Source organism: Grus americana, chromosome 4, assembly GCF_028858705.1.
Source record: "Grus americana isolate bGruAme1 chromosome 4, bGruAme1.mat, whole genome shotgun sequence".
Classification (NCBI taxonomy): domain Eukaryota; kingdom Metazoa; phylum Chordata; class Aves; order Gruiformes; family Gruidae; genus Grus; species Grus americana.
The window spans coordinates 1,717,753-1,730,639 of record NC_072855.1 but is presented as its reverse complement, the minus strand read 5'-3'; the positions used below and the strand labels follow the sequence as shown (position 1 = coordinate 1,730,639).

Genomic DNA, 12,887 nt, shown 5'->3' with positions numbered 1-12,887 from the left:
AGCCTGCTCTGGAGTTATAAGATAAGTGCACGTGGGACAGACCGCTCTTTCTCAGACTTTTTTAATCAAAAAGCTTTTTGAGGGGGAGGCTTATTACTAAAGCTATCTGACCAGCGATTTTTATAGCAAAGAAAAAAAACCCAACAAAACAAAAGCAGCCTCAAGGATTATTTTCTATAGCATTGTCACAGTGCTTTGTTATTTACGACCAAGAGAATGAAAAGCCCAAACCAATTCTAATTTTTATTTTTGTTTTCCTTACTTTATTTTTGCATTGTGTGTTGTCTTGATTATTAGTGGATATAAATATACATGTAAGATTTTTTCTTTCTAGAAATGTATTTGTGCATCACCTTCTAATGTCTTCTGAATGACTAGTCACTTCAAGACAGTTTAACTGAAGATCCAGATCAGGCTATAATTAGCGTCTGACCTAGGAGAGATGTTCTAGGAGCAGGGCGTACGTGCAGAAGTGAGTTAGAGGGGAGCAGCTGGAGAGACCTGGAGATCCAGAGCAAGGCAATGGGTATCCCAAAGGTTTGGTAGGCAAGGAGTGGGAAGTATAATGCCCCAGATGTGGTAATCCTGAAAGGAAGAAATATGTAACAAAGGTGCTCAGTTGAGTGGATCAGGTGAGAACCCGAGCTGCTTTTGAGAAAGCTGGCACTTGCTAGGTGTAGGTTACAGTGCACAAACATTGAAGATACGGGATCACAAGGATGGTTTTCCAGGAGTGATGCTGTAGCTTGGGCAGCAGCAGAAACAGCTGAGGAAGGTGGATCTCTACCAGAGCCAGGGGACCAAAGATGATGATGGTAGAGTTTGGGACCTGAGGGGTGTTTTGATGTGATGGGAGGGGGTAGATTTGTTCTTCTTGCAATCAAACTGAGTCCCTACATTGTTTATTTAGAGCTAAGAGTCAGTGCATAGTCACTGTAGTCCGCTTATATGATGATGTTCAATACAGAGCAAGAACTTGACATCCCGTAACACTGGAGTTGGCATCCTGCAACTTCAGAGTGCTTTGTGGTTTGGTCTGGGACTTGCTGGGCTGTTGCCTGTTTGCTTGTGTTTTAGAGGGAAGATGGAAGTTAAGGGTGCTGGTTCTGCATTGGAGGGGGGTTGTGGATGACTAGGAGAGCTCAAAAGGGAAGATACAGAGTTTGTTTAATTTTAAGCTTAGAGCTGACTCCTAAGATGCTGGGCTTTCCTTGCTGCCTGTCGCCAACTATTTTTTTTATGCTAGAGTTTGACTAAAACAAAATTGATAAAAGGGTTTTAGTCATCAGATCTTTGTGTTAGGTTAGCCATCTCCAAAGGAAACTTTACCTAGAGTTTGTAAGTCATTTTGAGATTCTACCCCCGTTGATAGATGGCTCTGTAAATGCTGATGATATTTTCCTTTGAATGCAAACACGTTTATTTGGCACCCGTAATTACTGTTGTTTTTTTTTTTAAATTTGTACTTGAATGAAAACACAATTTGTCTAGCTTTATTTGCTTATTGCGAGTTCACTTTGAGTTAAGAGTTCGTTAGAGCGGAGGTGCCGGGTTGAGTTTCATGGGACCCTGCAGAGAGGCTGTGCAGCACTAGATGGCACTCTGTCTCCAACTTTCACCTTTTACCAGCAAAAGTTAGGAAAAACCAGTAGCATCATGCTAGTGGTGGCATTCGTATAATTTTAGGAAGTTGTATCTCTTTTTCACCTTTAGCAGCAAACAGCTTCTACCTTGGAATAAAGAAGGGCAGCATGGTCACTGTTGAAGACTTCTAGTCTTGGTGACTGTGTTAATTTACGTTGAGCTTTAAATAGGTTATAAAGATTTGGCATTTTTGTTTTGCCATTAAGAATGATTTACTGAAACTATATAATGGACTTTGCTAGGGCAGGTTTTAAAGAATGATGATTAAATAGACTTCCTGCAGCTTTTAGCCCTGTCTTGGTATTTTTTTGTATTACTTTGAGACCTTTGTGGATTGCAGAAGTGGGATCCTCCAAAGTGACTTGTGAGCACAGATCACACCGAAGGATCACATCACTTTCTGCAGGCAGAAAAATTTAATGTGTCCAATTGGATTCATCTTGTTCTGGTTCTTTCTGAAGTGTTGCTGGTCACTGCTGCGATTAGTAATTTTTTAATTTTTGTTATTCTGATAGCCTGTTACAGCTCTGTCATTCCACATCTTTTATCTCTAATTGCTGCATGGAGTCCACTGTATAATTAATTTAGCCTTACTTTCTGACACAGCACAAGCTCAGACTCCCTAAAGCGCACTGCATACTTTATTTTTTTTGGATTAGGAGATAATTCAGGTTGAGGAGTTTAGCACTGCTCCTCAAAACACCAAAACTTCACAAAGACAAGCCTAAGGGTGGGATTTCCTCACTCCATAGAAAATATCTGTGTTTGCTATAAAAACCCAAGAAAACAACCCCTGAAAATGCCATACCATTTCAGGGTATGACACAATCCTTCTGCTTTCTAGAATAACATTCGTTTATTTTGCAGTCGTGATCTATTGCTTCTGCACAGCGGCTCTTTCTGTGGATGAGAAAGTCGCCTTCTGGGCTGTCTTACAAAATGGTTGGAAATAATCATCGTTACTGGACAGCATGCGTTGGTAATGGACCAAACAAAAAGTGGTTTTATGTGGCAATTTCAGCTTTTCTTCCCAGTTGGGTGGAATTTAAGAAAATATGAAGGATAGAAATATTTTTTTAAACTTCCACCCTTAAATTTAACACTAGTGTTTTTGTTTGGTTGTAGCAAAGATTACCCATTACCTACAGCTTGCAGAGTCTATACTCTATCTTGGATTGAGGTGTCCCCATCAGTTTGAGTCATCTTTATCTGTGTTGGCCTTTCCGCAACAGGGCTGACAAAATTGGGGATGGGAAGGGAAATGGATTTTGGCAGCTGTAGAGGTGATAATTTTCCATTGTAGTTTTTATTCTTGAAGCCCAAAGAACATCCAGATATTCATCTGAGAGGAGTGCTCAGCGTTGCAGCACCCGATAGCAGGTAGTGATCAGGGATGGCTGAGCTTAAAGACTTTTTCAGATGGTTGGCCATGTTGCAGTCTCTGAGGGAACATCAAGCTGGTGGTTGACAGGTGAAAAAAGAAAAAGAAGGGCTGGAATAGAGAGACTTTCAAACCTGAGATTGCTGCCTGATGTATGTAAATAAAAAGCAGAACTATCCCTTTATCACAGGAGGATTTTTAAAGCTCATACTTTGGATATTTCTTGTTAGTAATGACAGTAATAGATATTGGAATCTTGACCAATGTTGGTATCTTCTTTTTAGGTCTGTCTATGATGGAGAAGAACACAGTCGTTTCATGGAGAAATTGGAAGCACGAATCCGAAACCATGATCGTGAGATTGAGAAAATGTGCAACTTCCATTACCAGGGTTTTGTGGACTCCATCACGGAGCTGTTGAAAGTTAGAGGAGAAGCTCAAAAACTGAAGGTAAGAAAAAAAAAAAACCAAAACCAAAAACCAAACCATTTAGACATCTGGGTCTAGGTGGCCCTCCTTGACCAGGTGACCTCAGGTTGGACCTTCCAACCTCAACTACTCTGGGATTCAGTGAAACCACGTGAATGTCTCCTTTTCCACTTTTGTCTAGAGCGTCTTTCCTCTATCTAAAAAAAAAAAAAATATATATCTCTCTTCATTCTTCCTGTAGCAATAGGTTAGTCATTTGAAGTTTGACAGTTATTTGGGCAAACTGGAACAGTGGTACATTAAAAGCACAAGAAAGCTTAAAACTAAGCCTGTTTTGCATTAGGAAAGGTGCTTTTCCTGGTATACCTTATATAAATTTCTTAAGCAAAAATAAGCTCTAGAGTCAGAAGTACATCTGCTATAGCAGCATCTGCTCTAGTGCCCTATCTGACATTGAATTCTCCTTACAGGTAGCGTTGTGTCTGAGACAAATCAGCAGAGAGGTCTGATGCAGATCCGACTCTGCAGTCACGAGGTGTCTGCACAGTGTTGGCAAGGGAAACGTTAATATTTAAAAAGCAAATGAACATCAGAGCGTTGTAAGATGTTCAGGTGTATGCAGGAACAGTAGGGAAAAATAACCACTAATTTCACTAAATACTGAAAGGCTGTATGTAAACAAACACACAGCTTGATTCTTTTTCAGTAGCATCTCCAGCTTTGGTTAGCTTAACTATAAAAGGTAAACTGGTTAGAGCTGGGAATGGAGAAAGAAAAATGGTTACAGCTGGGAATGGGCTTTGCAAGTATTGTGGCCTTTAAAGCTGTGCAGAAAGATGAGAGGAAGGTGGAATTTACCTATTTCTTGAAAAACTGTAGTAGTATGTGAAAAAAGCCATTTGTAGGATCAGAATGTGGATAAGTGGTGGGAAGGGGAGTAAGCAGGTTTCTGGGGAGAAAAAGGACCCAAAGGTTGGGGGTGTCCCTACATGTAGGGGTCAGGTGGGCTGGTAGTTGAAGCTTGGCTGCTGTGCCTTAAAATAAAAGTATTCCACAACTTGGGGCATATGAAAAAGCACAGGAGTGACTTTATCTGTGTCAGAGGCCGGAGAACATTCATTCACTCATTTTCCTACACAAGTTAGAACAGAGGCAGGGGAGACTGCTGTGCCCTCCCTTGCTGCAGCAGCAAGGTGCGACCTTGATTTGAAAACCAAATGCAACCTCCCAGAGCAGTCCCTTAGTGGATGGGGCCGAGTTGTGTGGTGCCCAGAAAGACGTGAGCTGTCTCCAGAGAGCGGCTCAGGGAGTCTTTCTGCTGAGGGGAGCCTGACCTGCTGAGAAGGACCTTCCTGGGAGTGTGGGAGACTCTTCAGTGGGCATTAGAAAAGATGAAATTATAAGTAAGGGGGGAAAAAAATCTCAGGAAAGCAAGTTTTCTGGAAAAGAAGGAAGAACTCTAACCTTCAGTGTGCTGACTGCTGCTTTTTTTATTTATTCATTAAAGCTACCTCTGGCATTTCCTAGCAGGCGTCTAGCTTTACACAGACAGGTCTCCATCCCGCAAATGATGTGTGCTCGCAGGAACACCTTTGGGGGGGGGATGTCCTGACACCAGAAGCACCCATATCGTTACAATGACATTTCCACAGCAAGGATTCATCCAGCAGTTGATTGTAGGATAAGGCCATTAGAAATACCATGAAAGAAGGTTTTTTTTTTTTTTAAGCTATTGTTTCTAGCCAAGAATTCCACATTGTTTGTTTGCAAAGGCTTGTTGCTGTTTCCCATTCTACAAACATGTACTTTGTTGGTGGCGCGCTGTGAAGTCCATCTCTGTACCCTCAGGATCTCTCTTGATTTCCATTACTATGTGATCTATAAAATGGCACATGGAAAAAATATACACAGAAACTTATTTGAGAAATACTGAGCCCTCTTTGTAAGGGTTTCCCCAGGGAATCATCCGTGGGTCCAGTGGTGAGAGTGTGTTTTGTTCCAGCTATTCATTCTCTATTTGATCCTGATCTTTTTCTCAGTGGCGCTGGTCTTTTGAACATACATGCAACCAGCAATAAAATAAATGCCCTCCGTATTGCATGTCTAGTATGTATCTTCACTTGTGTGCTCTTAGCTTTGGGGTATTTTGTATAATATCACGCTTGCAGAAATATCAACGTTCATCATTTTAAGAGTGTGTGTGCTAAATATCAGCTGGGTGCACGAGCCCCCCTGTTCACGTGTAACGCTCTGCCCTCTGCACTGTAACGCTGTATTTCAGGTGGCCCCAAGTCAACTTAAAACCTGATTGGGACTGTCTGGCTAAACTTTCTGTCCTGCTTTTTTGTCCTGCAAAGGACTAGCACTGAATTGGGAACTTTATCTTCTCGATCAGTGGAGGAGCTCCTCTGCAATGAATTTCTGCACTAGGCAACTTTATGTTGTTTTCAAGAGATGTTGGGTCACTGATTAATTATCTATATTATCATATAGATATTTATATGGATAAAAAAGTTAATTGAAAGTATGAGATACATTTTCAAAAAGGCATCTCCTTAATTAGCACGGTATTTAAACCGTAACATTTTTTAAACCAAAACCTTTTTTTGCATTTGTTTTTTTAATTATATAGCTTTCCCATGGCAATTCTCTTTACTTTTAATTTCTTACATGGTTTCCAAGGAAAATCTTGCTGCTTTGGGGTTTTTTTTTTGTGTATTATACATCTTCAACTTTTTCATATCTTGTACTGCACAAACATTCTTCCTCATTAGGAGGTGTGAGCAGTGCGGTGTTGAGCTGTTCTCAAACCTATAAATGCACAGTACTACCGGGTCTGGGAAACCACGTACCAGTCCGGCTGTTCCATCTCATAAAGGTTCCAGCGGTCAGAGATAGTTTATACGTTAGGATGGTTCAACTTGGAAAACCCGAGGTGCGAAGGGCAAAGGGAAATCACCTAGTCCATCTTTTTTTCTCTTAAGGAAATTCTTCTTCAGCTGTGTCATTCCCAATGGATTTTTATCTACCTTCTAATCTTAGCCCTCCCCCAGGTACTGCTGGCCTTCCTTCTCTAGGAAACTCAGGTTATGTGGTTGAAGAGTCTTTTTTACTTTTTACCTGTCAGGCATGAAAGAGAGATTATTCCTTTTTGGTTTTGCAGGAGTCGTCTACAAGCTGGAGGTTGTAGGAAAGTTCTTCTCGGGTGTTGTCCTCTCTAAGATTGGTAGCCTTGGTTCATCCTAAGGGTCGTGCTCTCAGGGCATCTCACCGTTTTGACCTTCCTACTCTGAAATCCTTCCAGTTGATGGGGTCTGGGGTTTTTTTGGTGATAAGAGTGGTTTCTAAGCTGGGGCAGGTAAGCTGTCACCAGTGAAATGGTGTAGAAGGGTTATTTCTGGTGTGTTGGAGGATTTTCTTCATGCATGCTGGTGCGATGCTTACTTTCTTGGTAATGGCGTAGCTCTGGCTGTTCTTCAGTTTGATGTACTGTCATCATTGAAGAGCTACTGTCGAGTCATTAGTTGTCCTGTTTTATGTGGCTGGTTACGTCTGCCCAAGGTTAGCGCTTCACACCTGCTGCTGTTGAATGGCAATTAGTTAAAAAAAAAGGCTTTTCTCTGAAAAGACATCCGCAATTCTAATCTCGTCCAACATGCACAGTACTGCTCCACGCAGTTGTAAGATCTGTGAACTTATGGGGGGGGCAGAAAATGAATAGGAAGCAATTTTTATTGCTTAGTGCATTCAGATTAAGACAGATCTAATCAAACTGGCTTGGAGTGAAGGGAAGCTCGCCTTCACCCGGTGAAACCAAGCTGGAGATCTTGCTGCCCCGGGACGTGGTGATGCCCTAAAAGCACAACGGCTGTACAGCGGATTGCCACAGGGGTTAGATAAACGGGGGGAGAACGGCTGCAGTGATGGATGACGAACCCAGACTTTGGGTGCACCCTCCAGACTGGGAAGTTCAGAAGTTGCCGACTCGAAGGATCGCTCCACAGTCAGCTTCCCCTCCTTAGGGAGCGTGGAGATCAGCGGTGGGTGGGTGTTGGACGGAGGGATGGAGCCAGTGCAGCCCTGCGGGGGCATGGTGGTGCCCTTCGGGTCCATTCCCAGGATTCCTCCCCCGTGCCCTTTGCTTCTCTCTGTCATCACTCTGACGGTCTCTAAATGATAGCAGAGTGATGTTTAAACCCCCCCAAACCCAAGCCCTGCTCCGTACCACATGTTCCATGCGGAGATGAATGAACTAACGACTTGAGCATCCCGTAAGCCCCTTGTGTGATCCCATTGTCTCGTTCTTCGCTTGTGCCCACCTGTTGTCTGTCCCCCCTTGCTGTGCGTCTGTCTTGGATTATCAGATCTTTTCATCTGAAAAGCTTCAGCGTGTCTACAGAGAGTCTGTATAAATAGAGTCTATATAAATAATCATCTATTTTTTTAAATGTATGGATGTAGACCTTAAGAACAAAACAAAACACCCCCCCACCCCCTGAAAACTCTTAGTGTGCAAGGACAGAATATATTCTTACTTTTTGCTTTAGCTGGGATTGATATGTAATTTTAATAGAAGACTAGTACAGCCTTGGCATTATTTTAGGAGCAGTTTTAAATTACCCTACATGGATTCCTTTTTCCTGGTGGGATTTTCAGGATATAAGCAAATAAAATAATCTTTGGAAGAGATGCTGTGCTCCTGCTCGTAAAATCTCAATACATCATAAAGGAAATGAGCAGTTTTTGCACAGGGCAAGCAGCCAGGAGAGCTGAAGCTACTGCAGAAGGGGGAGCAATGTGATGCAGATGCTGTAGAGAAATTGTGTGCGGGGAGATCATGGGATGACTCTTCTTCTTACATCATGGCAAGCTTTAAAACCAGTGCGGCTGGTGTTAAAACAAAAGGAAGGTTGTGAGGCTGGATGGCTCTGCTCACTGAAGTTTGGACCAGTCTGGGAAATCATTGTGGCCCAGTGTCTTTCAATAGTCAGCAGGAAACAAATTGGATCCTGAATCAATTTTGTATGTATTAAACCAAAACTCCCCTCCTATCTGAACTGGTTGCCTCGTAGTGAGCTCAAAAAGGAAAGAGGCGGCTGTTTATCTTCTAAATCCACCTCGAAGCTTGCCCTGCTCTGCTATTGCTGCCGCTCTGTGCACCATCCATGCTCTTTTGAATAATTGTAGAACATCAAATGATGTTCCTTCACTAATGATAGATTAATTAAAAAATTCAGCGTGTTTCCGTAACTGTTGAAAAGTGTCAGGAGACAAAGGTCTGAAGTTGGTTCCTGTGATCTTACGCTCCTGAATATACTCTGGGAGCTCTATGTCGCAGCTCATGCTGTTGTCCAAGCTCTGTTACTCATTTTGCTTATAGAATGAACAGAACTCGTGAAAACACACAGGAACTTAGTTCATAAAATTTGATGATGCCGGCTGAAATCCAGCAGCAGCTTCCACTGTACAGTAAGCCTGAGTAAAACTAGAAACCTCTGAGACATCTTACAGAGACGAGCCTGGAAATGAACATTTACAACTTTAGTAGCTGTGAAAAGAGTATTCTATGGAAAAAAAAAAAGTAGTTTTATGGCACGTGTCATGGTTTAACCCAGCAGGCAGCTAAAACAACCACACAGCCGTTGGCTCACCCCCCTGCAGTGGGGAAGACAATCGGAAAAAGCAAAACCTGTGGGTTGAGATAAAGAAGGTTAACAGGACAGAAAAGGAAGATGATAAAAGAATATACAAGACAAGTGATGCACAGCACAGTTGCTCACCACCCGCAGACCACCGATGCCCAGCCAGTTCCTGAGCCGCAGTCTAAACCCACGGCCAGCCCCCCAGTTCTAGACGGAGCATGATGTCATATGGTATGGAATATCCCTGTGGTCAGTGAGGTCAGCTGTCCTGGCCGTGTCCGCTCCCGGCTTCTCCTGCACCCCTCGCTGGTGGGGTGGTGTGAGAAGCTGAAAAGTCTTTGACTTGGTGTGAATGTTGCCCAGCAATAACCAAAGTATCAGTGTGTTATCAACAGCGTTCTCATCCTAAATCCAAAACATGGCACTATACCTGCTGCTAGGAAGAAAATTAACTCAGTCCCAGCCGAAACCAAGCCAGGCCAGCCTGTTAGTCTCAGACTGACGTGAGGCATATGAACTCTGAGCAGCCCTTCTCTGCTGGTATTTACCTTTATAATTGGCTCCTTTAGCAAAAGACCTGAAGCTGGGCATGTTTACTTGAAAGTTTGTGCAATTTTTTTTTTTTTTTTCAGCTATCCCAGCTGGTTTGTAGAAGATGGTATCTCTATTTACAAATCTTCTCCTGTCTGAACTTGAATGAGTATTCAGGAGAATTCCCAAAGTCATCTTTCTGCTTGTTGTCTAAATAACCTGTAAGCTGCTTATTTTCTAACCTGATGAGTCTAAAAATGAGCTTTGTTCTTACGTGTGTCTTTACTGAGTCAAACTGATACCTAGAGCTGTCAAGAGCTGAACTGCTGTCATCTTGCTAGTGTGGGGAACCTGCAAGTTTGGGAAGCAGGAAATATGTGAACTGTGAGCCCCAGCTTGATAGGATAATGCAGAAAGATGGTTTAGTAAAGAAAATACATACTTCACTTTTAATAAAGGGATATAGGAGGATGGATCCACTGGGAGATGCATCTGAAGATTTAAAAAAAAATTTCGAACTTTATATATAAAGCCCACATTTGAGTTCTTTGCTTACTGTGATATTAAGGAGTTAAAAACCTAATTATAATCTATTTGGTGTTGGGGAGGGGAAATTTAATTCCATGACACATATGTCCTGCCGCTCACACAAAATAGATTTTAAGATGAGAACCTATGTGAGTGTCTGCTGCAAAACTTGATCTATCAAGGCTGCAGCTTTTTGAGGCTACCATGCAACAGTATTAACTCCTATTGCCTTTTACTTTTCTCTGGTAGCAGGGAAGAAAATCCTTGGTATTTGCTGTGTGGCTGTTTGCATCCTGTGTGCCAGAATGGCAATGACTCTTACATGGCATAAAACTCTATTAGCTGATTTAAGAGAAGATTGCGTGAAAAGCAGTGGTGAAAAACATTGGTTTGATTTAAATGGAGATGTGCTTTGTCTTTTTTTCCTCCGCTATGCCTGCAGAATCAAGTGACGGACACCAACCGAAAGCTGCAGAATGAAGGAAAAGAAGTGAGTGATACATTCATTCTGTCTTTTCTTTGCTGTGCTCGCTAGTGGCGAATTGCACTGAGCATCAATAGCTGCTCAGCATTAACTAATAATGTACACAGCATTGCTATTAAAGTGCGCATTGATTCTTTTTCCTCTATTTTGCCTTTCTGCATGAAAGGGGAGTTGTGTGAGAGTTTTGGGAAATGATTTTTCTTTTTTATTGCTTGCGAAAGCTAGTGGAAGGCAAAGCCTGGGAAGCAGGAGGGACTTGAAGCAACAATAATCACTGCAGCCCTGAGCGGTGAGCATGGGATCGTTCATCGCAATACTGCATCGCCAGCAGGTTGAGGGAGGGGATTCTGCCCCTCTGCTCCGCTCTGGTGAGACCCCCCTGCAGTGCTGCGTCCAGCTCGGGGGTCCCCAGCACAAGAAGGACATGGAGCTGTTGGAGCGAGTCCAGAGGAGGCCACGGAGATGATCCCAGGGCTGGAGCACCTCTGCTATGGAGACCTCAGGCTGAGAGAGTTGGGGTGGTTCAGCCTGGAGAAGAGAAGGCTGCGGGGAGACCTTAGAGCCCCTTCCAGTCCCCGCAGTGGCTCCAGGAAAGCTGGAGAGGGGCTGGTGACAAGGGCAGGGAGTGACAGGCCAAGGGGAATGGCCTGAAGCTGCAGGAGGGGAGATGGAGATGAGATGTGAGGCAGAAATCCTTCCCTGTGAGGGTGCTGAGGCCCTGGCCCAGGTTGCCCAGAGAAGCTGTGGCTGCCCCTGGCTCCCTGGCAGTGTTCAAGGCCAGGTTGGATGGGGCTTTGGGCAACCTGGGCTAGTGGAGGGTGTCCCTGCCCATGGCAGGGGTGGGACTGGGTGGGCTTTGAGGTTCCTTCCAACCCAAACCAGTCTGGGATTCTATGAAATAAAATTAACCTTTCTGTGCATCTCAGAGCCAGCTATCAAAGCACCACCGAGATGCATGGATAATGCTCAGGCATTACTATTTCAATCAGCTGCATTGTGTTTGAAAAACAAATGAGAAAATCCCCATGTTTTACTGTGTCAGACCAATTATTCTAATGCAGATTAAAGATAAAAATGCCCTTTGGGGAGGAGGTGATGCAGCTTCTCTCCCGAATCAAATAAACATACCTCTGTTACCTTGAACAGAGGATTCACCTCCAAGCGTAGAACCTGGGATTTCAAAAGGACTTTGCAAACTCATTGTGGAGATAAGTCAGTACTTTAGAGGACAAATCTGTGACCTGTCCCTTTTGAAAAATAGAAACTAAAGAGTTTTCTTTTGTATGTGATGGCTGATCCTTGTTTTGCCCTTGTCCAGATACACAGGTTTTTCTGTTGGAGACTGAGCATTTAAAAGTCCTTGTTAGTTTGTGATGGTAAGAATCCCCCTGGGAGCGAGCGGCCACATCCTGTCTTTGAGAAGAACTAGAAAAGAGAAGCTTGGAGAGGGAGCAGGGAAGAGATGAATAAAATGGGAAGGGGAAATAATTTTTGGAATTCACAGGACGTGCTACAAGGCTGGTATTTTGATGGCTTTGGTTTTGCTGGTTGCTTACTTGAAATTAGGCTAGGGAATGCTTCTGCTGCTTGATTAAACAACCCGATGCTGCCTGTCCTCCCTATTTCAGCAACGCTCTGCAGTGCTTGCTGAGCTCTCTGGTTATCAGCGTAGGCTTTGTTGTCAACCTACTCTTTGGATGGTCGTGACAAGTGCAAAGTAGTTTATATCCTCTCTGTTTACTGTTCTTAGTGAAACTTTTTTTTTCCCTTTCCAAAGTTGATAATAGCAATGGAAGAGCTGAAGCAATGCCGATTACAACAGAGAAATATTTCAGCGACAGTTGATAAGCTAACCCTGTGTCTTCCTGGTGAGGAATCTGAAATTGCTCTTTATTTGTATAACTCTTAATTCACATCTCTTTGTTTTGTGCTTGTTTCTCAATCCTTGTGTGTTTTCCTTCTCTTTCCAGTCCTGGAGATGTACAGCAAACTGCGAGAGCAAATGAAATCTAAAAGGTAAATTTTGTATACACTGGTGTTTGTGTTGGAAGAGTTGAAACGCACTCATTTGGTGCTGGATAAATTAAAGAGGTTCTCAAAACTTACGACTTCAAAACCAACCTTTCTGATTTTCTGGCTGGTATCTTCAGGGTCCTGCTCAGCCTCCTGCGGTATAGCCTAGAGTCGGTTGTGTTTTATATCAAGGTTTTTAATTAAGGTGGATGTTCACGGTTTTTTCATGGAAACT

General features: G+C 43.0%; 1 protein-coding gene across 5 annotated transcripts in view; it reads left to right on the top strand.

Annotated features, from left to right (window-relative positions):
• EXOC6B (exocyst complex component 6B) overlaps nt 1-12,887 on the top strand; it is a 306,176-nt gene that overhangs the window by 47,362 nt on the left and 245,927 nt on the right. For all 5 annotated transcript variants that reach the window (XM_054824526.1, XM_054824524.1, XM_054824525.1 and 2 more), the window contains exons 2-5: nt 3,310-3,475; nt 10,598-10,645; nt 12,417-12,507; nt 12,610-12,655. In XM_054824526.1, coding sequence (XP_054680501.1) covers nt 3,310-3,475; nt 10,598-10,645; nt 12,417-12,507; nt 12,610-12,655 — 351 coding nt within the window. The remainder of the gene's footprint in view (nt 1-3,309; nt 3,476-10,597; nt 10,646-12,416; nt 12,508-12,609; nt 12,656-12,887) is intronic.